Raw genomic sequence first — 24,877 nt, 5'->3', positions numbered from 1 at the left:
TGTTGATTCACATCAACACAGTAACACAATAACACAATCAACATGTCAAAACAGTCAACAAAATCAACACATCAACAAAATCAGCACATCAACAAAATCAACACGATCAACACATCAGCACAATCCTCATGTCTCCAGTTTGTGTTTCATCTGTGTCAGTGACCATTTTCTTTTCATTTCTCTGAGTCTGACAAAATGTGACAGGTCAACACGGTTCCTCCGGCAGCACATGATCACATGACCACGATGTCAGAAGCCATCAGTGATCAAATCATAACCTCACCTGACCTCACCTAAGAGATGCAGACAGACAGGCAGAGAGAGAGACAGAGAGAGAGAGAGAGAGAAAGAGAGAGACAGACAGACAGGTCTTACCGTGTCTGTAGTCAGTCACCAGAGTGAATTTCGGGGAAAGCTGTGAGGTGAAGATGGAGGGATGAACTTCTTTCATCACCTGAAAGAGAGAGTCTCCATTCAGGGGAAGCAGGAATTAAAGAAAATTAAATGGACAGAGAGAGAGTGAGACAGGCAAATAGAAAGACAGCTTCACCTGGATTGGTAAGACAGGACATCTGTCCATGCAGAGCTGAGAGGAAGAGAGAGGTCCAAATATACACTGCTGTAGGAAAGAGAGGGAGAGAGAGAGACAGCTTTCACATCAGTGTGTCTACATGTCTACCTATCTCTGTCACAACTTCAGCCAGGCTTTAGTTTTTCATTTGTCTGTTTCCTGTTTTGCCACACTAACTCTCTTATTATTTCAGACTCTGCCACTCCCTCCTGCTCTGCATTACCTGCTGATTTCATTCACCTGGCCTGGCCTGCCCCGCCCCCTCACTCACCTGCTCCTCATCAGCTATCAGCCCTTAGTATATATACCGGTCCATTTCCCTCAGTTCCTTGCCAGATTGTCTAGTGTGTTTACCTAGCTCTCCAGCATCCCGTTATCCTGATCCTGTTCCTGTCTGTTCGTGTTTTGACCTACCTTTTGGACTTTGGACCTTCCCTTTTGCCTGCTCCTACTGGATTTGTTTGCTACGTGGATTGACTACCTGGTTTGACTTTGGCTTGTTATTAAACACCGTTCCTTCACCTGAACTGTTTCTGTGTTGTGCTATTGGGTTCTTGCCTGCCACTTTGTGGGACCTGACAGTACAATCTGGCCAAGAATGGACCCAGCACACAATCCTTCTCCGCTGAGCCGCCTCGAGAATATTGAGGGCGTCCTCCAGCAACACGAGGCCATGATGTCCGCTGCCGCAATGGAAGCCAGGCAGGCGGCGGAGGCTAATACACGGGCGCTAACGGCATTAGCTGAACAGATGCAGCAGCTAACTGCGCGACTCATTAATCCTGCGGCTCCCGCACCGGCAGCAGCTCCACCACTCCCCGATGTTTCTCCTGAGCCCCGGGTGGGGACCCCTGAGTGCTATGATGGCGACCCAGAAACCTGCAGCCCCTTCCTGGTGAACTGTTCCTTGCTGTTCTCCCTCCAGCCTCGCACTTTTGCCTCTGAACAAGCAAAAGTAGCATTCACCATCAACCACCTCACAGGTAGAGCTCGTCTGTGGGGAACCGCTGAGTGGGAGAGTCAGTCTCCAGCCTGCTCCTCCTTCCAGTTGTTTGCTGAGGAGCTGCGCAAGGTTTTCAGCTTGGGGGCCGCCAGATCAGAGACTGCACGGGGACTCATGGGTATGCAGCAGGGAGACCGCACGGTGGCGGATTATTCTATTGATTTCCGCACCAAGGCCCGCCAAAGCAGGTGGAACTCCAAGGCTCTGGTAGACGCTTTTCTCCACGGACTGGCGGACTACATTAAAGATGGACTGGTCTCCCACACAGTTCCGTTGACATTGGATGGGGTCATCGAGTTGGCCATCCAGATTGACCTGCGCTTCCAGGCACATCGTCGGGAGAGACGCCAGTCGATTTTCCAGACCACAGGGGGGGTCAGTCACTCCACTGAGGGGCCAACGGTGGAGTCTGAGCCAATGCAGCTGGGCCGTGCTTCCCTCACGCCAGAGGAACGCAAACGACGCAGGCAGGGAAACCTCTGTATGTACTGTGGCAAGGGTGGACATTACAAATTGACCTGCCCAGTAAAAGACCAGGCTCGCGCGTAATCGAGGAGGTACTGGTGAGCCCTACGATGACGCAGTCTCCTCTACGACCACGACTTTCAGCTCGCCTGCTCTTTTCCAATGGTCCTCGGGCCCTGGCCGTGTTAATAGACTCTGGGGCAGACGCCTGCATCATCGATGAGGGACTGGTACAGCAGTTGGGGCTTGAGCGGGTTCCATTGTCTGGCCCGGTTTCTGCGCGAGCTCTTGATGGCCACGTCCTGGGGACGGTCACGCACCAGACCGCCCAGGTACCCATGCTGCTGTCAGGGAACCATTACGAGTTGGCCCAGTTTCACATCCTGAACTCCCCCAGTCAGCCTCTCATTCTGGGATATCTGTGGCTTCGTCAACACAACCCCAACATTGACTGGGAACGGGGGGTCATCCGTGAGTGGGGAACCACTTGTCATCGCACCTGCCTGAAACAAGCCTCGTCTCCACCCCAGTCGCCCCCTTCCAGTCCACCACCTGACATCTCCGGGGTGCCACCAGAGTACCACAGCCTCCGCCTGGTGTTCAGTAAATCTAAAGCGTTGTCTTTACCTCCTCATCGGCCATACGACTGCTCCATCGACCTCCAGCCTGGCACATCTCCACCCAAAGGCCGCCTGTACTCGCTGTCGGCTCCCGAGAGAAAGGCGATGGAGGTCTACATCAACGACTCCCTGGCAGCAGGCATCATCCGCCCATCTTCCTCTCCCACAGGAGCCGGTTTCTTCTTTGTGGAGAAGAAGGACAAGACTTTAAGGCCCTGCATTGATTACCGAGGACTTAATGATATCTCCATCAAGAACCGCTACCCGCTGCCACTCATCTCGTCTGCCTTTGAGTTGCTCCAGGGGGCCACCATCTTCACCAAACTCGACCTTCGCAACGCCTATCACCTGGTCCGCATCAGGGAGGGGGACGAGTGGAAGACAGCATTCAACACCCCTTCGGGGCATTATGAATACCTCGTAATGCCCTTCGGCCTCACCAACGCCCCTGCCATCTTCCAAGCTCTGGTCAATGATGTCCTTCGGGACATGCTCAACCGGTTCGTGTTCGTCTACCTAGATGACATCTTGATTTTTTCCAAGTCTCGAGAAGAGCACATCATCCATGTTCAGTCTGTGCTCCAACGTCTTCTCGAGAACTCCCTGTTTGTCAAGGCGGAGAAGTGCGAGTTCCACGCATCTACAGTCTCGTTCCTGGGGTATGTCGTGGCCAAGGGCAGTCTCCAGATGGACCCGGCAAAGGTCTCAGCAGTCACCTCCTGGCCTGTTCCTGACTCCCGTAAACTGCTCCAACGCTTCCTGGGTTTTGCCAACTTCTACCGCCGCTTCATCCGAAACTACAGCTCCGTGGCCGCTCCCCTCACTGCTCTCACCAGCTCCAAGGTGCCATTCCGCTGGAACCCAGCAGCCGAGGCCGCCTTCAGGACCCTCAAACTCAGGTTCACCACAGCGCCCATTCTCCAGCTGCCGGATCCCGACCGCCAGTTCATGGTGGAGGTGGACGCTTCCGACGTGGGGGTGGGGGCGGTGCTCTCACAACGGTCAGCCTCCGACCAGAAGGTACATCCCTGTGCCTTCTTCTCTCGGCGTCTGTCCACAGCTGAGAGGAACTACGACATCGGCAACAGAGAATTGCTGGCGGTAAAGTTGGCTTTGGAGGAATGGAGACATTGGTTGGAGGGTGCGAAGGTACCATTTATAGTCTGGACTGAAAAATTTAGAATACATACGCACAGCCAAAAGACTGAACTCTCGCCAAGCCCGCTGGTCCCTGTTTTTCACCCGGTTCTGCTTCACTCTCTCCTATCGGCCGGGGTCCCGCAACACCAAGCCGGACGCCCTGTCTCGCCAGTTCCAGAAGGGAGGAGATTCAGCGGGGGAGCCAGCCAACATTCTTCCACCTCCTTGTGTGGTGGCCACTCTTACCTGGGACATGGAAGAAAGGGTAAGAGCAGCTACAGGGGGTCAGGCTGGTCCTAGTGCCTGCCCCCCCAACCGCCTCTACGTTCCGGAGGCCTTGAGGTCGGAAGTCCTGCAGTGGGCCCACTCCAGCAAGCTCACCTGCCATCCCGGATCCCAGCGCACACGAGACTTCCTCTCCCAGCGGTTCTGGTGGCCCACATTGGCTAAGGATGCAAGTGACTTTATTAAGGCCTGTCTCATCTGCAATCAGCACAAGGCCTCACATCAGGCGCCTGCAGGGCTCCTTCGGCCCCTCCCGGTTCCACATCGTCCCTGGTCCCACATCTCGCTGGATTTTGTCACTGGTCTTCCTCCTTCCCAGGGCCACACGGTCATCCTTACGGTAGTGGATCGGTTCAGTAAGATGGCACATTTTGTGCCCCTGCCTAAGTTGCCGTCAGCCAAAGAGACTGCCCAGTTGGTGTTGCTACAGGTGTTCCGCCTGCATGGCCTCCCAGTCGACGTAGTGTCCGACCGGGGTCCCCAGTTTACCTCGGTCTTCTGGAAGGAGTTCTGCAGCCTGGTGGGGGCCACAGCTAGTCTCTCCTCTGGATTCCATCCACAGACCAATGGACAGAGTGAAAGGATGAACCAAGAGATGGAAACGGCTCTGCGCTGCCTGGTTTCACGGAATCCATCGTCCTGGTCCCAGCAACTCCTGTGGGTGGAGTACGCCCACAATTCGCTAACCAGCTCTGCTACCGGCCTTTCCCCATTCCAGTGTGCGTATGGGTACCAGCCCCCTCTCTTTCCAGCCCTGGAAAGGGAAGTCTCCTGCCCCTCGGTTCAAGCCTTCATCCGTCACTGTCGCAGGACCTGGGTCCAGGCACGGTCCTCTCTTCTGCGTTCAGGGAGGCGTCACTCTGCGGCAGCTAACAGACGGCGGTCCACGGCCCCTGACTACAAGGTCGGTCAGAGGGTTTGGCTCTCCACCCGGGACCTGCCTCTGCGGGTGGAGTCAAAGAAGCTGGCTCCCCGATTTGTCGGACCGTTCCCGATCCAGCGGATAATTAATCCTGCTGCAGTAAGACTCCAACTCCCACGCTCCATGCGGATCCACCCGACCTTCCACGTCTCTAGGATCAAGCCAGTCCATGAGAGTCCGTTGGCTCCGACAGTCCCTCCCCCTCCCCCTCCCCGTCTCATCGATGGAGATCCAGCATTTACAGTCCGACGCCTGGTTCGGTCCCGCCGCCGTGGGAGAGGTCTCCAGTACCTGGTGGACTGGGAGGGCTATGGTCCGGAGGAGAGGTCGTGGGTTCCGGCGCGGCACATTCTTGACCCGGACCTCATCGCTGATTTCCACCAACAACATCCCGATCAACCGTCCAGGACCACACCACCTCCTGGAAACACCTGTCAGGGACTCGCTACTTCACCTCGGCACAACATCTCGGATGAAGTGGAGTCTTAGTGGGACTATGAGGAGTTTTAGCCCTCCTCCAGACCCCCTCCACCCACCTACTCTGTTTGGATTTTTTTTTTTTTTTTTTGTGTTTGTTTTCTTTTTCTGGGACGTCAGGAGCCGTCCCTTGAGGGGGGGGTTCTGTCACAACTTCAGCCAGGCTTTAGTTTTTCATTTGTCTGTTTCCTGTTTTGCCACACTAACTCTCTTATTGTTTCAGACTCTGCCACTCCCTCCTGCTCTGCATTACCTGCTGATTTCATTCACCTGGCCTGGCCTGCCCCGCCCCCTCACTCACCTGCTCCTCATCAGCTATCAGCCCTTAGTATATATACCAGTCCATTTCCCTCAGTTCCTTGCCAGATTGTCTAGTGTGTTTACCTAGCTCTCCAGCATCCCGTTATCCTGATCCTGATCCTGTTCCTGTCTGTTCGTGTTTTGACCTACCTTTTGGACTTTGGACCTTCCCTTTTGCCTGCTCCTACTGGATTTGTTTGCTACGTGGATTGACTACCTGGTTTGACTTTGGCTTGTTATTAAACACCGTTCCTTCACCTGAACTGTTTCTGTGTTGTGCTATTGGGTTCTTGCCTGCCACTTTGTGGGACCTGACAATCTCACTTTTCAGTACATGTCTGTATGGACCTGTCTGTCTCTGCATGGACATGTCTGTCTTCTTCTCTCCTCTTCTGTCTCTCCTATGCTGATCCCCTTCATTCTTACCATCTGACTCTCAGGTGGATGTCATGGTGTCCATGATGACCATGATGTCATAAAGAAAGACTCTTCATGTTTGGACTTTTGGGTTGATTTCCTTTTTTATTTTGTAGTAGAGTTCCTTGTGTGTCCACTTGTCTTAGTCTTGTGTTTGCCTCCTTGTTGATCGTCTTCCCCACCCTAACATTACACCTGTGATAAATCATTACGGCCTCCTTGTGTTTCTAGTCTGTGCTTCCCCTCGGCTTTGTGAAGGCTCCCTGGTGTTTTGTGCTCCTAGTTTTGGGATTTTCAGTTTTTGGTTCCTGCTTTGTTTCTGTTGAGTTTCCATCCTGGTTTTCTGGATTGGTTAAATTAAAACACATTTTTCCACCAAACTTATTTTTTGTCTGCATTTGGGTTCTAAGTATCTGTAACCTGACAGTGAAGGCATCGCTGCTCACCTGACTGACATCAGAATGGATGTAAAGGCTCCACCTACAGCTCCACCTGGACCAGACTAAGCTTGTGTTCCTCCAGGGGGAAAACGTCCCTTCACCAAGACCTGTCCATCCCCATAATATCATGATGACAACATGGTGACAACACTTTGACTTCACCTTGACAACTGTGGTGGTGACAACTGGAAGAACCTGGAATGACTGGATGGTGAACTGTCGTCCTCCTGTACAACACCAGGAGGATTCACTTTCAGGTGCTTATTCAAGTGTTTGCCATCTACCCCCTGGACCTCTGCACCCCTGTCTGTAGTCAGACCTCTGCAGCTAATCCAGGTTGCTGCTGTCCACCTGATTTTCATCCTTCCTCAATTCCCACACCACTCCTCTTCTCTTTTCATTACAATGGCTCGTGCTGCAGCTCATCCAGCTCAGACTCAGGGCAGTGAATGGAACTGATCCTTCCTGCCTTCAGTCCCTGGTCAAACTGTACACCCTGACAATCCTCTGCCTCTAGATGTTTAGCTGTCCCATCACTCAGAGGACCCAGTGGGTTCTGGGTCAGAATCTTCTCTGTTCTGGATCCATAGGTGAGGACTGAACTGAAGTCAGGACAGTAGTCTCGGACCCTCCTAACCCTAACTATCCCTAACTCTACTGCAAGATACAAAACACCTTAACACACGACAGCTCAACAACACCAGTGTCTCACTGACAAAAACCCCTTTAAGCATTTGTCCCATCACAGTTGACAGCAGATAAATGTAACCTAATGTACCTGAATGGGTGGAGACAGTGTTCTCTCCAAGCTGATGATTGGTTGTAGCCACGCTCCTCTGTACCGCTGATTGGGCAGAACAAGAGGCCACACCTCCTCGTCTCTCGACATGTGAAGCCCTGCCCACTCCCCACAAGCTCCACCTGCATTATGACATCATCATTTAAGTGATTCATAATTCTGGTTTGATTTTGACATCTAATGTCTTCAGTGTAGCTTTAACAGGTGATCACCATGTGTTAAATATTTCAGCAGTGGTCCACCTGCTCAGGTGAGCGTTTGTGTGTTTCAGCTTCTTCTTCTTCTTTGCTGACTAATTTGATCAGTCACATTTAAATGCAACACACACAACAGGGTGTGTGTGTGTACGTGTGTGTATGTGTGTAGTTATGATTGAAACACTTTAACCCTTCCCTCTCCCTCACTCCAACAAAATAAAAGCCTCGGATATGGTTTTCTCTTTGCATGGTAGAGTTTCAACCTACATTTGTGGATGAAACGACAGACTGTGTTCACAGACAATGGTTTTCATAAGTGTTCCTGAGCTCATGCAGTGATTTCCACCATAGAATCATATCTGTTTTTAATGCAGTGCTGCCTGAGGACCTGAAGATCACAACCATCCAATAGTGGTTTTTGGCCTTGTCCCTTGCACACAGAGATTTCTCTGGATTCTCTGAATCTTTAATGATATTATAAACTGTAGAAACTGAAATTCATAAATTCTTTGCAGTTTTACATTGAGGAACATTTTTCTTAAACTGTTTCATCATTTGCCCACAGTCTTCTACAGAGTGGTGAACCTCTCCCCATCTTCACTGCACAGAGACTCTGCCTCTCTGGAGCCTCTTTTTATACCAAATCACCTACTGGCCTGTTGAAAATTAACCTCATTAGTCATGAGATATTCAACCAGGTGTTTTTATTTTTAGCATTACACAACTTTTCCAGTCTTTTGTTGACCCTCTGCCAACTTTTTTGAAACATGTTGCTGCATCAAATTCAAATTAAGCAAATATTTTTCATAAAACAATAACATTTCTCAGTTTCAACATTTGATATGTTGTCTTTGTTCTATTTTCAGTTAAATATGGGTTTACATGATTTGCACATCATCGTATTCTGTTTTTATTTACATTTTACACAGAGTCCCAACTTTTTTGGAAACAGGGTTGTACAAACTTTGGGAGATGGGGCAGTTTACCAGGCAGGGAGACTCTATCCAGGTGCATTATGGGAAATGGATCATCCAGTATTTTTGGACTCAAAGTCAGGATATCTCCACACAGATCACCTGTCAGCAGCTGATTGACAGGTACGTTGTTACTGTGACAACCTGAGAGAAAGAAGGAGCCACCTTTCATCCTCTCTCCCTCTTGTTCTCATTTTCGGTCAGGACATTCAGGACAATTCATCTGCATCTGAATGGAGATTAACTGTGTATTTGTGTGTGTGTATGAACATCTGTGTGATTTTAGACAAAGCTGCTTCATCAACACACATACACACATACACACACACACACACACACACTGAGTAGGAAGGGTTTAACTCAGTCTGTCAGACAACAGGAAATCAAACAGACACTGAGGGGCTGTTGGGAAATGATAGGTGAAATGATGGGAGCACATGGAGGACACCTGCTGGAGGAGTACAGAACACAATGACTTTATCCCTATCTCTCTGTCACACACGAACACACACACACACAAAAACACACACACACACACACACACACACACACACACAAACACACACAGTAAATCGGTACATCAGCATCTCCTGGGTAACCCTTCAATTAGTTCATTACCGCTGAATGCTGTGATGGATTACACACACACACACACACACACACACACACACACACACACACACACACACACACACACACACACACACACACACTAACAGCCCCCCAGACACCTGAGAGGAAACAGCTGATGAAGTAATGAGAGGAAAGAAACAAAAAGAGGAAGAGGAGGGGGACATGAGGCAAGGGAGGGGTGAAGAGGAGCAGAAAGAAACACAGTGAGGAAGATCGTGTGTGTGTGTGTGTGTGTGTGTGTGTGTTACTGTTTGTGTTACTTTGGTGATTGCTAACTTTATTCTAAAAAAGAGAAAGTCAGGCTAACATTTGTCCTGAAGTGAACTACAGGAGGGGAGGAGAGGAGAAAGGAGGGGAGAGAGGAGGGTAGAGGAGGAGAGGAGAGGAGAAGAGAGGATGAGAGGAGGAGAGAGGAGAGGAGGAGAGGTTTGGTTTTCAAAGTCCCCTTATTGGCCCATTCCAACAAGACCATCAGAACACAAAACAAAATCAGAAATTAATAATTAATTCCCCATTCTCCCCCACAGAGCATAACTCCCCAACAGCCAATGTGCAGCTTAAGTCCTGAATATTGTCCATCATCTGAAAGTAAGAGTGTTCCACCCTCAATCGAGCCTTCAGCAGTCCCTCCAGAACTGGCACCACCTCCATGCTGCCAGGTCCTTGAGTCCGATTCCTGCAAGTTCGCCAAATGGTCAGCTCCGCAGAACCACACAAAAAGGGGGGCAACATTAGCAACAGCAACTGCTGCAACATTATCCTGACCCACAGCTTCAACACCCTGATCCACAGTCTCATCACTGCAACCCATGGCGCAGGCCCCTGCACCCATGGCCCCCACGGCCTGTGCAGCGTGGGCAGCACAGCAAGCACCACACCTGACATGGAGGCCAATTGCCAAACCATCCACCTGCTGTCTATGCAGGCACACAAAATGTTTATGCTCCCCATCTCCACACTCAAAACATTGAATTTGTCCCAAGCTGGCATAAACCATATGGCCATATGGCATGAACCATCTCCATGTTTCATGCTAAATTAAACTTCCAGAGTTTGTGTGGGAGCGTCCAAAAACAAAAACACTTGCCACCTCAGAGATTGGACATGACGAAGCCTGGGGTCTTTGCACCCCAAACTGACAGTTTTAAACCTGCCAGCAAATTTCCCAAACCATCTGAGCTCATTCTCTAACGCCTTGTTAGGAATGAACAGCAGAACTCCATGTACAGTGACCCATGTAGAGGGAACCATCAGCGGAGAAACCTGAACAAATAAGTCCTTGATAAACATATCGCTCACTTGTCTCTCAGGAACACAACCACTGCTTTATTCATCCTCAATGCATAAGACAGTTTATCATGTTCTACCTGGTCAACTACAGCCAACAGAACCTCCTCCACAGTGACAGTACTGTCTGGCTGGACGATTCTCATTCCATGCCGGATGGACAGAGGTCATGTCTCAGAGAATGCCATGCCTCCCGACAAACCACTGATCTCTTAACAACGCTCGTAGAAAAAAATCTTTTTTTAACTCTTTTTTACTCCGTGCCACATGTATTTTCCATTACCTCCACTCACACTTACGATTACTGGAAACAGAAGGAGAGGAGAAAAAAGGGAGAGGAGAGGAGGAGAGGAGACCTTTGACTTTTTAACAAAGCCATTAATGATTCAAATCTTAATCATAATTAAACATCCACAGCCACATAAAAAAACAAATTTACAGCAGCACCAATGGGCGAAGATGGAAAACTATTCCAATTTGGTGGGTGAGCCTCATCAGCTTCTTTAGCTAACACTCCGCAAAAGAAACCAGGAAATGCAGCAATCACTCCTCCAACAATTTCTCCAGGAAGCAAAGGGACTTGACTCCTGTATCATGTCTAAGAGTCAGAGCACTCTTCCAATTTCCTCCAGATCTCAAGTCTGCCAGTTTTGTCAGTCCAGCTGAGGTAAGGATTCTCATCATGCTCAAAGAGTTGAGTATCCTGGACTGAATTTATGGGTTATGGAGCAGGGGCTCTTCTCCCACATTGCCATACAGTTCAGTACAAGCTCCCCTTGTCCTTAAGGTGGCTGTTCATGGCCTGAGAACAGAATGGTAAAACAGTGTCATGTCAGACATGTTCACTCCTGTTAGAGTTTGAAGAAACAGGTGTTTGTCATAGTTGAGATTGTTCACTCTGTGCAACAATACAGAAGCTGTTTCGGTTGCAATTGGTGGTAGAGGAACCGCTTAACAGTTTGAAGCTGGAAAGCTGTAATGCGGCTACGGAGATCAATCAGTCCTTGTTACCCTTTGATTAAAGGTAGGTATAGCACTGCAGATCTGGTCCAGTGAAATCCCTCACAAATTTATCTGGAGGTTCAACAACAGTGAAGCGATGCCAGAGCATTGAGGCAGCTTGATTGTTCACAACCAAACTCCTACCTATATAAAACAAGTGTAGCTGGACCCAAGTGTTACGTCCGGCTCAGAGACCGCAACAAAGTAGGGAGATTAACACTGGAGTGCGGCAATCATAAACTCATATTTATTAAATAAAGAACAAATAGTCAACGGAATAACAAGAATCAATGAAGTGTGGGAATCAGAATCAGTGGTGTGTGATGGTGTATGAAAGGTGAGGGATGAGAGGTGCATGTTGTCAGTGTAAAGCAAAATAACCCAACGAAACAAAGGAGAGCGTGTCGAGCTCGGTGGTGGGTGAGAAGACCACCCGTGGCATCTAGACTGGACGGCTTAAGTAGCTTCCAACACTGGCCAGGTGTTGGAAGTTACTGTGATGTGTCCTCAGCCCTGCCCAGCCAAGGACCTGAAAGACAAAACAACACACAGTACACTGGGCAAAGGCACTAGGGCCGTCACACAAGTCCATTTAGACAACTGAGCACTAATCTTCTCCAATCTACCTTCCCTGATTTTCTTCTGAAAATCATTACTACCCAGAAAAACACCAAGGATCTTTATCCCCTCCTTGGCCCACTGTAATCCAGCTGGCAGTATTGGCTGTTGTTTATTTCTCCATTCTCCTAGAGGTAAGCCCTCACACTTTGCCCAGTTTACTTTAGCCGATGATGCATGCTCATATAAACCTAAACTTTCTGTTAGTACCTTAATATCATCTTAACTAGTAAAAAAACAGTGACATCATTGGCATAAGCAGACAAACTGACTTTTTCTTGTGTGTTCTGAACAAAGGTAAAACCAGTAAGACTCTTCCTCAGATAATATAGGAGCAGCTCAATAGTAAGAACATACAGCATACCAGATAAAGGAAAGCCCTGATTCCTCGCTGTACAGGGACTGGTCTGCTAAGTTCTCCTCCAATCTTCAAGAAAATAGTGGCATTCAAAAACAATAACTTAATCCATGAAATAAATTTCTCGCCAAACCCAAAAGCTTTAAGTGTGCTTAACAAGTAAATATGGTCAACTCTAGCAAAAGCTTTTTCTTGGTCTATTGACAGCAGTCCCAAATCCAGCTTTTGAAACTTTGATAGATTAATAATATCATGACTCAAAAACAAATTATCCATAATTATATGACCTGGAACACAGTATGTCTGGTCCTCTTGAACAATTTCCTCCATACCATTCTAAAGTCTGTTTACAAGACATTTGGCAATTATTTTATAGGCTGTACAGAGGAACAGGTCTCCAGTTTTTCAGCAGTCCAAAGTCCCCCTATCAGAGTAAAAACAGCTCTTGTGCAGTTCACTGGTAACATCCAAACATTCCTTAAAGATATCATATAAGTCTTTCCCCAACACAGTTCAAAATTGCTTGTAAAATTCTGAAGGAATTCCATCAATTCCAGGAGAATGGCCACAACCGAGCTGCTGAACAGCAGCATACATCTCCTCAAAGGACAAGGAAGACTCCATAGAAGTTTTCTGGGCCTCAGTCAGCTCGGACAGGCCCTCCAGTATAGTATTCACACGTTCTCTGTGCTGAATAAACTGCCATAGAACTGTATAGCCAGCCTTCCCATCTCAGCATGGTCAGTTGTTAGGGATCCATCAGGAAACTTAAGATGTGTCATGAGATTGTAATTCCTAATCTTTTTTTCCAAATGTATGAAGTTGGAACATCTATATCCTTAATATGATTAAATTCTACTTCTAATTAAGGCTCCCTTTGCTTTTTCATGCAAGAAGCTACTTAAAGCTTTTCTTCCTCTCTCTCCCAGGCTTGATTTTTTTTCTCAGTTCCACTGACGATTTTTTCTTCTAGTAACTAATTTCTCTTTCCAGTTACTCAATACAATTTTTTTTTCTGTTGTTGACAGAAAATCCTAATCTGTTTTCCCCACCTCCCATCATTGCAATAGATTTATGAATTGACTTTTCCTCAACTTCCACTGATTCCAAGTGGAGAGGCGCTGAGGATGTGCTAAAAGAGAGACGTCAACTGTTACTCCATGGTGATCACAAAAATCAAGGGGTGATACTGTGGACCTAATTAATCTGTTGTTAAACGTCTGGATTACATATATCCTGTCCAACCTGGCTGCCTTAACACTATTCTCTGTAATCTTCACCCAAGTATATTGCCTAACTGTTGGATTGAACTTTCTCCATACATCAGTGAGATCAATTTCTGCCACCACACTGGACAAAAGTGAAGCAGATGGTGAATGGGTTTCATCTGTGTTTCTATCAATACTTGAGTTTGTGGTACAATTCCAGTCCCCTGCTACTATGATAACTGAGTTTGTATTAAGATGTCTGAGTTTATCATTTAACTTTTTAAATAATCTGATATGCTCAGTACCGGAGTTATGCACATAAACATTTATAAATATGAAGGTTATGTTTTTAAAGGTAGCTGTACCTCCTGGATTCTACCCTCCTCCACTTTACAATGTTGAACATTAGTTAGAATCAGAATCAGAATCAGAATCAGTTTTATTACCAAGTATGTTTCCACATACAAGGAATTTGTTTTGGTGATTGGTGCAATTGGAGGTTCTTGGAGGTTCTTGTAAACAACAGGTTTACACAGTTTTAGTTTCTGCCTGTATGTGGGAATCAGGTGGACCATCACATGGTCAGAGTGGCCCAGTGCAGCCCGGGGGACGGCGTGATAAGCACCACTGATTGTGGTGTAACAGTGGTCAAGAGTGTTCCCCTCTCTGGTCGGGCAATTAACAGACTGTCTGTATTTGGGCAGTTCCTGGCTGAGGTTCCCTTTGTTAAAGTCACCAAGGACAATAACTACGGAGTCCGGGTTGGTCCGCTCCACACACAGTAACTGCTGTGGCCTGTGGTGGGATGGAAACACCAACCAGGATGAATGAAGAACTCACGGGGGGAGTAGAAGGGCCTGCAGTTTATGATGAAAGTTTCCAGGTCAGGAGAACAGTGCTGCAGGATCACTGTCACGTCTCTGCACCAGCCACTGTTTGCATAAAAACAGATTCCTCCACCTTTCGTTTTGCCGGACAGCTCTGTGTCGCGATCTGCTCTTAAGAGCTGGAAGCCGGCCAGCTTCAGCGCAGAGTCCGGAATCGATCCACACAGCCACCTCTCCATGAAGCACAGAATGGAAGATGAAGAAAAGTCTCTGCTCTTCTGCACCAGTAGCTGAAGTTTATCTAGTTTGTTGGGCAGTGAACACACGTTGGAGAGAAAGATACCTGGGAGCAGTGTGCGAAGTCCGCGCCGGCGGAGACGCGCAAGCACACCGGCACATTTTCCTCTCCTCCGGCGTTTCACTGCGAGAGCAACGGTCAGTGACCTCTGACCAAAATGTCCAATAATCCCAAAGGTGAGTCGAGAAAGGTGGAAAAGATCCTCTGGAGTTGTTTCTCTGATGTTAATGAGCTCTTCTCTGGTGAAAGAGCTCCGGAAACCAAGGCAGACAACTGAATTTATAAAGAAAATAAGGCAAAAAAGTACGCACCAACACACCGAGGCAGCCATCCGCGGCGCCATGGCAACTAGAACAACATGCGAAATTGTGATAGGAGAAGGGCTACACCTGCACTAAGGTTTGTCCCAAGACGCCTCCCCCCCAACTCATTTGCCACTCTAGTTCATCTTCAATTGAGCTATGTGTTTCCTGTAAGAACAATACATCTATATTTTTTATTTCTCATCAGCTCAGTTAGCATCTCTTGATTAATTCTGTTCCTCCCTCCATTTATATTCAGAGTTCCCACCCACAAGCTCTCCACAAAGAAGAGAGAGGAGAAGAAACAGAACAGTGTTCCACTTCCAAAAAGAATCACCCTTTGTGTTTCTCCCATGTTCATTAGTTTGATTTTGGAGAGACTTTTTCTCTCATATCTTTTCTTAGTTTAGTCAGTATCTCCATTAACTGGAACCTCTTCTGTTTACTTAACTCTTCATATCCTACTACCCTTCTAATTTTAACAACTGATCTCATGAATTCATCAACATCAGGGAATAAATCTATGATTTCTACATTCAATCTGCCAAAAGTGTCATTCAGAAAATCATTTATTTCTCGTAAAGAGTAGTACTGCTGATCATCTTGTGATACAGTTTCAGAACACTGAGACAGTATATCATCATCCATCATTTGTTTATCCCTCACTTTGTACATCTGGGGCAGAACTTGCAGCTGCACCCTGCACAGCTTCACTCACTCCTTCATCACTTTTGTTTTCACCCAGTTTGTTGATCAGCGTTTTTTTCATTGTGTTCACTTGTTGCTTTGTTACTCATTTCAGATTGTTTAACACCAGAATCTGCTAACGTCGGCTGCACTGTTTGCAGACTGCTGCTATCAGCGTTAGTGTCTGGCTGCCTCTCACCAGAAGCCTCCCTGCTATTACCTGCCATTGGCTGTGCTGTCTGCCGACTGCCACTGTCAGCATTGATGTCAGGCTGCCTCTCACCTGCATGCTGTGCTCTAAAGGGGCAAGCTGAATGTTTGTGTCCAAAATCACTACGCTCAAAACATCTCATACTACTGGAACTTGCATACAGAGTGTACCAGGTAGTTTCATATTTCACTTTAAACAAAACATCGAGAGTTTGCACAGGATCATGTGCCCTAGTACAGCTTTATGTATAGCAACACCCCTGCTCTTAACCCTCTCAGTTCACAAATGTATGAATGAATTTGTTCGAAGAAGCACCGTGAAAGTTTTAAAGTAGAAACATTCCAGAAAACTTCCCACAACCACTCAGTAGGTCTACACACTCACGACTCACTACTCATGTAGTATTCTGTGTACTGTGCATCAGTCTCTGTCTCCTCACCTCCTCTGTCTCTCATGTCCTCGTCTCCTCAGTGCCTCCTGTCTCCTCAGTGTCTCTCGTCTCCTCAGTGTCTCTCATCTCCCTGTGCCATGCCTCTCGTCTCCTCAGTGTCTCTCATCTCCCTGTGCCTCTCGTCTCCTCGTCTCCTTGGTGTCTCTCATCTCCTCAGTGCCTCTCGTCTCCTCGGTGTCTCTCATCTCCTCGTCTCCTTGGTGTCTCTTGTGTCCTCAGTGTTTCTTCTCTCCTCGGGTTCTCTTGTCTCCTCGGTGTCTCTCGTCTCTTAATTTCCTCTGTGTTTCTTGCCTGCTAAGTGTCTCTCGTCTCCTCATCTCCTCTGTGTCTCTTGTCTCCTCAGTGTCTCAGGGTTGGGGCTCAGTCTGTTTCCTTGTGTTTCCCAGTGTTTGTATTTTCTAACTGTTTCACCTCCAGAGTTTTGGATCACCTGTTTACTTTCCTTCCTGTTGGTCATCCTCCTCTGAACCTACCTGCCTTCATGTATGTTTAAAGAAATAGTTAACACATCATTTGCACTACCAGACATGTTTTGTATAGTCTGAGGTAGAGTAATGTATTTATTGTATATACAATAACAAAATAACGCGTCATTTAACGTACTGCAACTAAAACATGTTAAAAATTGTTTTCCCCATAGATCTCCATTATAGTGATAATAATAACTTTATTCTTATAGACCTCATTACAATGATAATAATAACTTTATTCTTATAGACCTCATTATAATGATAGTAATACTATTGACTATCTAACACTGTCTATATAACTGTATCTATGTAACTGTGTCTGTATAACTGTAGATTATTTTAAAAAATCAAAATAAAGTGCTCTCCAGAGGTCGAACCAATCAGCTTCAAGACGAAATGTTCAGCTGATATTTAGTTCATTTACAGCAACATGATGAGAGATTTTAATATCAGGATATTAACTGTTAAATATCAGAACACATGCACGCACAAACACACACACACACAGGTGTGTTAACGGCTCCTGTGGCCAATTACCTCAATTTGACCTTCTTCGATCAATCAGCTAGTTATCAATACAGACTGAGCTCAACCCATTATACACAGACTGTGTGTGTGTGTGTGTGTGCGTCTGCATTTGTGTGTGTCTGCAGTATAAAACAGAACCCTGTAAAGGTGAGCTATGAGCTGTCCTCCTGAAAACACCCAATTACATCCTGGAGAACTGTGTGTGTGTGTATGTGCTGTATAGTTGTGAGTCAATGGTTTTATGTGTGTTCAACAAAGCTTTGGCCTCAGTTTATAGAGTCACTTTATCAAACTGCTTCTGAACAGAGATCAATAGATTCACTGACACGCACACATATACGCACACATGCACTGTGTGTGTAGCAGGTTTACTGAAAACACACAAGTTTTAATTGTTTTTTAACGCAGGTTTATTTTTTTGCTTGTTTAGTTTTAATTTTTTGAAAATGCTTAATCTCAGTTTAGTTTTTTTTGGTTGTTTAGTTTTTGTTTATTTTTTTTCTAACACTGGTTATTTGTCAGGTACCAAATTAAAAAGGTCAGAGAAAGTTGTGTATTACTGTTTCCTGCCCTCCTGCGGATGCGGACACGGTTGGATTCAGGGGGCAAGGTCCTTACCTTGTGAAGCTAAGTTACGTTAGCTTTCCTGTGCAAGGTTTTGAAATGGTCTTTCACATTCATGGAATTTTGTTTGTGCGATGTGCAGACAGCTGGTGTAAAAGTTGTTTCATATTCAGCTTAAATAAACATTTTCTCTTAAATTTTAGTTTGTTAGTTTTGTAAACACAAGAGTTTCAGTTGGTCACCTTTTGTGATAAAAGGTTGTTTAAAAAAAAAAAAAGGTTGTTTCAATTAAAATGTATTTTCACATGCAGTTTTTGTTCACAACTAACTTTGTGGTGTGTGTATGTGTGTGTATGTGTGTACTGCAGCATTCTGTGTTTTTGTTTTGACTTTCCTCCTGTTTTTTTTTAATACTGTAAACTCTCAGTTAGTGGGCGGGGCCTGCACTGACTCACCTGCTGAGGTCACAGGTCACAGAGAAACTGTTGGGACAGAAGTCATTTGTTCAGAGAAGGACTGAGACCTGATAGACTATAGGACTACATCTGACACATAAAGGTGTATGATATACAATGATTTATGAGTCAATATGTATCATATATATGACATGTCCTGATTTCACAAGCCAGTAACTCAGGTTCAGTCAGTCACAAGCTGTTTTTGTTATATGTTATATGTTATATGTAATATGTTTTCTAATTTTATCTAACTGTGTTAAAGGTTTTTTGATGTACCAGACTGAAGGTCTTTACACATCAACACCGACTGAAATGAACTCAGTGACATCAGAGGTGAATTTAGGTTTCAGACCTGCCTCAGTATTTCTGTACATAAATACTAACAATACTTAAGAACTACAATGAGTTTGTATTGTATATTTATGTTATTTTCTGTATGTTATATCTATAATGTGTGGACCAGCTGGAACTGCACTAGAGTCAAATATGTACTGTCTTCAGCTTTGATAAATAAATCCATATATTTGAAGATGTAATAACGAGGTTCATGGCTCTAAACCAAAGTGATGGATACATTACAACTCTGTGTCACAAAAGATCAGGGACTTGATTCTGGACTATAACAAATGTTATATGTGGAAAATTATCACCACTGGATGAACTGTTTACTGATAAACATGTTATCCAGTCAGCATGGGCAGACCAGAGACCTTGAACCCCTCTCAGAAGATTCATGATTACAGGTTTCAGGTAACTGTGAGGACCTGATGGAGGATCTGAAAGAGGACCTGATAGAGGACCTGATAGAAGACCTGATAGAGGACCTGATAGAATACCTGACGGAGGACCTGATGGAGGACCTGACAGAAGACCTGATGGAGGACCTGATAGAGGACCTGATGGAGGACTTGATAGAGGACCTGATGGAGTTTCTCCTGTCAGTCCAGATTCAGGGCTTATGGCTCCTTGTCATCCCAGGAGTGAACAGAAGGTGATCAATTACACTGCTGTTCTTCCACATCATTAATCTGATCACTGATCAATAACACAGATAATGAACTGAACTCTCTCTCTCTTTGTGTGTGTGTGTGTGTGTGTGTGTGTGTGTGTGTGTGTCTTTATCAGGCTCATTCAGAACTCATAACCTCATCAAACAGATACAAACGTCTGGATGAGAGGAGCAGGGTATTGTGGGAGAGAGATTAAACAATACCTCTGAGAAAAAACACACACATACACACACACATACACAGAGACTGTAATCCTGATGAATCATCTATTATTCACAGAGTCAGAATAACACACACACACTGATGGCAGAGTGAATCCATGAAACAATGAACCAATGAATCAGTTAATCTATGAAAAGATGAATCAATGAATACGTGAATCAGTGAACTGAGGAATCAGTGAATCAATGAACCCATGAATCAATGAAATAATGAATCAATGAATCAGTGAACTGATGAATCAATGAATCAGTAAATCAGTGACGCTCTGTGTCTGATCACTTCCTGTGTCTGGTCACTTCCTGTCTGTCTCTCCTCTCTCCTTTCATCTCCTCTGTTCTGTTTCTTCTTCTGTGGTGTTCGGTTCCCCACGGTTGTTGTTTATTTGGTTGGTGTTAGTGTTGCTGTTCATCAGTTTATTTTCAGCGATGACACACTGAGCTGCAGATTTGTCTCGCTGCTGCAGGAAACTAAAGCAGCAGCTGCTGCAGATCGACAGCAGCATGAAATCAAATCGAGCTGGATTTTAATTGACAAAGATTAAAAATAAACAACAGAAGTGAAGAGCAACTGAGCAATGAAGGAAGAGGCCTGAGGACACGATAAAGTCTGCAGCAAGACTACAAATCCTATAATGCAGCTGCAACAAGACCCCATCTGCCTCAGGTACAAGTCAGAATCATGTGATCACTCTGACATCATCACTCTGGTTACAAACTAATCAAACCATAAAAATTTAGAGTAAAAACAGTTTCTTTTCTGAGCATGCTTTGAGTTCAGTCTGGATGTTCAGCAGTGTGATAATGTACAGAGAGGAGCGTCTTCCTCAGTGGACCTAGCTTTGACCACTGCAAACCAATAATAATAAGGTCAGTGTTTTTAAAACTCATCTGTTGATCATGTGATCACAGAGTCATTGATTAGATTGATTACATGTTACATTGTTCTCTGCTCACTCTAATAGAAACTAAAGAAAACAGGTTTAATGGAACATGTCGAGTTCTTCAACCTTGTCTTCATGTTTTAATTAAAGATCAAGTCCATCTCCTGTCTATAGAACCAGAACCAGAACCAGAACTAAAACCTGTAACTTATGCAGAAACAGCCAGAATAGTTGTTTAAAGCTGCAACAGCACAGCTAACTCCTCCATCTGAACCAGAACCCAAACTAGAACCAGTAACTCTTAATGTGAAGGACCCATTATTAATCCAGAACTAAAAGTACCACCTGTTATAGCAACAAAATCTGAACGTTTTTAATCCTGGTCCCATTATTGATCCTAGTCCTGGTATTGACCCTTAACAAAATGCAGAAATCACTGATGTGGAGGGGAATAAGACACACCTGTTGGAGGAGGAGCAGTAAAGAGAGGCAGGCAGAAAGGAGACAGAGAGAGGAGGTGCAGTGGGGAGGAGGAGGAGTCCTCTGTCTTGGTGTGTCTGGTCTTTGTAGTTCCTCTTCTAACACGACCTGAACACAGAGAAACATGTTGGTCTGACTCTTCATCAGCGACTCAAGGATATTTATACACTGCTCTGAAACCGCTAATGAACCAACTAACTATGGAACTAACTAACTAATGGATGATGAGCTTCAGCTGGCAGGATCACACTCTGCAGTCTGTTATGGTTTTCCTTCCAGGATGAATCAAAGTGTGGGAGCACAAAATAAAAATAAGTGTCATAAGCTGACAATGAACAATGTCCACAGAGAATTTTATTTTGAGTGAAGAAGACACACAAACCAGATGTTGTGTTCATTGATGGTGATTAAAAGAGTGAGACAGCCAGAGCTCAGAGACACTGTTGTCTGGTTTTACCATATTCTGCTGTTTTAATGCAGATCTGTGTGTGTATCAGTCCACCTCCACACATTTGTGTTCCCTTCAGGAGACACTGACCTAAATCTGCTGACATCAGCAGCATCACAGCGACAATAAAACATCTGTGTAAAGACAGTGAATGGAGCAGGATGCTCTGCTCATTTGTCAAATGATAAATTTATCCAAGGCACACTTCAATAACATGTAAATCATATTTACTCACAGTATCAACTAGCATGGTGGCCGCTAAAGACAAAGCACATACAGGACTGAAAGTGTAACCATTAACTGAAACATGCTCCAAATCCAGAACTGCAACAACACATATAAACAGAAATAACTGGGGTAGATCAATCTGGAATATATTTTATCTATTCTTATTAAAATGTGGTGATATATCTGTATATATATAAGAACCCCAGAAGTCCACAGAGGCACCACTGTAATAATAAATGAATAAATAAATGTATTTATTGTGTATTGAGTTTCATCTTCAGACAAACAAATATTATATTTCAACTATGAGACTAAAGTGTATATTTTTAGGATTATAATATATTTCAAACAAAGGCCAAACAAAATAGAAAAGGGCATCAGGCAGGAAGGAGTGAGACACATGGTTCTTTTATATCCTACAGGAAATGTGGGCCCAGGTGCTCCAGATCCTGTTCAGGCTCCTCAGGACAGGTAACTATACAGAGACTGGGCGGGGCCTGTCACAGGTGGACAATAGATGGAGGCTGTTTCCAGTTTCATAAATGTGTCTTGTTACATCACTGGAGTTTGGTATGTTCCTATTTGACATGACAGTTCTGAACATAATGATTTATGAGTAAATGCCTCTGATTGGTCAGTTTAGAAGTGAGTGGAAGTGTTGTTTGTAGAAACAATGTAAAATCAGAGGTTGACTGATGAACAACAGCTCTCACATCTGAAACAGAATCAGAAGCTCTGGAGTTAAACACTAGCTGAACGAACACACACACACACATACACACACAAACACACACAATATACACACAAAAACCACACAGTTAATGAAAGCAGGCTGCCAGTCAAAGAGAGCTCAGCTGCTGAATGCCCACATGAGTTTCTGTGTGTCTGCATCTGCTGCCAAGAACATCACTACAGCTGCAACACACACACACACACACACACACACACACACACACACACAGATACACACTCAGCTCTTTCACATTCAGTCCTCTACAAATCGTATTCAGATGTACAGAAACTGTAAAGAGCACAACACACTGACTTAATGTTCAAATATTGAAGAAAAGACTGTTACCGTCTCTATGTGGACGACTGACAGTTCATCTTGTTGTTTGTTTCACCTGTCTCACCTGTAGATCCAGTCAGTCCAGTTGGACTGTGTCCACCTGTTCTTTCTCAGCAGTGAGGTTCGCTTTCATTCAAGTCTCATGTCTCATCATATAATTTGATAAATTCAGCTTCTCTGAGGAGAAACTTAAAAAAAAAAACATTTTCCTGTTTCTCTTAACTATGAGTTTTGGTGGATGTAGTTAAACTCACAGAATAAAGTCATACACCTCTTTCCTCTGGTTGTGTAATGGAGAAGCCAGCCTTCATTTTACAGTTTTTCTGAACTGCTAAAACACAAAATCTCATTCTCTGAACCAAACACTCAGTGGCCTGAACACATTTAGGAATCAATCACTGTCGTAGTTTACACACAACTCAAAACTGTTCACATTTGTTGGTAACGATGAAACCAATATAAGACAGTGCAGAGTGAACAGGTTGATGAAAATAATCTGAGAGGTAGAGGAAGAGGAGGAGGATGAGGACAAACAAGACCAAGAACATTTCAGATGAAATGTAAACAACTGTAATAGACTGAGTTCTTGTTCATGGACTGACAAAGAGCAGAACCCTCTGTGTCAGGACCCATGATCAGGACAACAGATATATGGAGCTACAAAGTCTGGACACTGTGTTTTCCTTTTTTAATGCAGTGTGTAATGAATGCTCCGTGGTGTTTTTATTGTCTTTGTGTGTGATCTGAAAAAAGTGTTTGATTCTGAGCACACATAAAATAATCTGAGTTGCTGTTGAATGTATTTGAAATACTGGGTATTGTGTTGACAGTTTTGAGAAAAGGATGAGAGGTTTCCAGAAATGATTGTGTTTTAGCAGTTCAGAAAAACTGTTAAAATAACATGTTTTTATACCACAGGCTCATTGTTGAAAACGTTACAAGAGTCATTTTATCTGTCGTGCCATTTTTGATTTTCAGTCCAAGTTTAATAGAATTTAATTTCACAAGTGAACGGTTTCCACCTGTAAATATGTAGTGAAAATCTGAGACAAATCAATCCTGACAAACTGTAAACACACTGACACACTGAAGAGAATCTGGGCTTCTGCCAGAAAACCTCCACAACATGAACACACACCCACGCTCACCAAAATAAAACCAAATTTAATCTGTTGGTTTCCAGAAGTCTGCATCTGAATGTCCTCTCAAATGAATGAACAGATCAGAGGGAAAACACATCACTCAAATACATCTGTGAGCAAACAACTACAGGAATGAAAGAATCTGTTTTTGCTGTAATTATAAAGAAAATATCTGTTTTAATGAGGGAGACACGTGAGGCTGACACCCAGTCCAATCTAGTTCGGTAGGTCCAGTTTAGTATAGTCCTGCAGAGCTTCTCTGAGAGAGAAACCAAAATAAGCAGCTGTCTCACCTCAGTCCACATGAGGTGTACTTGTTCATCTTTACAGTGCTACCACCGCCTCCTACAGGCTACAGACTTCATGACAGCTACAAATACAACAGAAAATAACATGAAGGAGAAACTCTCCAACTTATCTACAAAACCTCAGATCAGACCTTCTGTTCATATTAAAAACAGATCTATACTTAAATGATTTTTTCTAAGCTCCACCTCTATCACCCATATGATGTCAAAGTTTTTTCGACTCAATGATTGATTAAAATCATAAGAACATGTTTGTAGTCTAAGATCTGAATCGAGAAACATTTACCATCATGCTCCATCAGGTCATTTTAAATGGACCAATTGTCTTCATATTACATTTGACAGCAGCTTTATGTGTGTCTCAGCAGAAAACACACATTCACTGTCTCAAAGCAGCAAGCCACACAGCCAATAAGCTCTTAGAAATGAGCTCTGTTGTCATGGCAACATGGCAGATGTGAATGCAGCATTCCCAAAAACAACACGGCATCTAAGTTGGTAGTTCAATTCCAGGTGAGCTGCAGCAGAATGAGGCCAACTTATTGTCACTTACAGAAAGTGCAGCCTTTCAGAATAAA

General features: G+C 44.8%; 1 protein-coding gene across 5 annotated transcripts in view; it reads right to left on the bottom strand.

Annotated features, from left to right (window-relative positions):
• Window positions 1–24,877, bottom strand: part of tcerg1l (transcription elongation regulator 1 like) — a 41,605-nt gene that overhangs the window by 9,027 nt on the left and 7,701 nt on the right. For all 5 annotated transcript variants that reach the window (XR_011685139.1, XM_071463261.1, XM_071463260.1 and 2 more), the window contains 4 exons: window positions 16,481–21,212; window positions 7,419–7,561; window positions 551–619; window positions 376–454 (listed from right to left, as the gene is read on the bottom strand). Coding sequence is in view for 4 of the 5 variants with exons in the window: in XM_071463261.1 (XP_071319362.1) it covers window positions 376–454; window positions 551–619; window positions 7,419–7,561; window positions 16,481–16,496 (307 nt within the window). In the remaining variant the exon portion in view is untranslated. The remainder of the gene's footprint in view (window positions 1–375; window positions 455–550; window positions 620–7,418; window positions 7,562–16,480; window positions 21,213–24,877) is intronic.

This window comes from Trachinotus anak, unplaced genomic scaffold (assembly GCF_046630095.1).
Source record: "Trachinotus anak isolate AG129_WGS33_773 ecotype Australia unplaced genomic scaffold, CSIRO_AGI_Tana_v1 ptg000025l, whole genome shotgun sequence".
NCBI lineage: Eukaryota > Metazoa > Chordata > Actinopteri > Carangiformes > Carangidae > Trachinotus > Trachinotus anak.
Note: the sequence above shows the minus strand (reverse complement) of the source record. Positions and strands in the feature narration are given on the sequence as shown.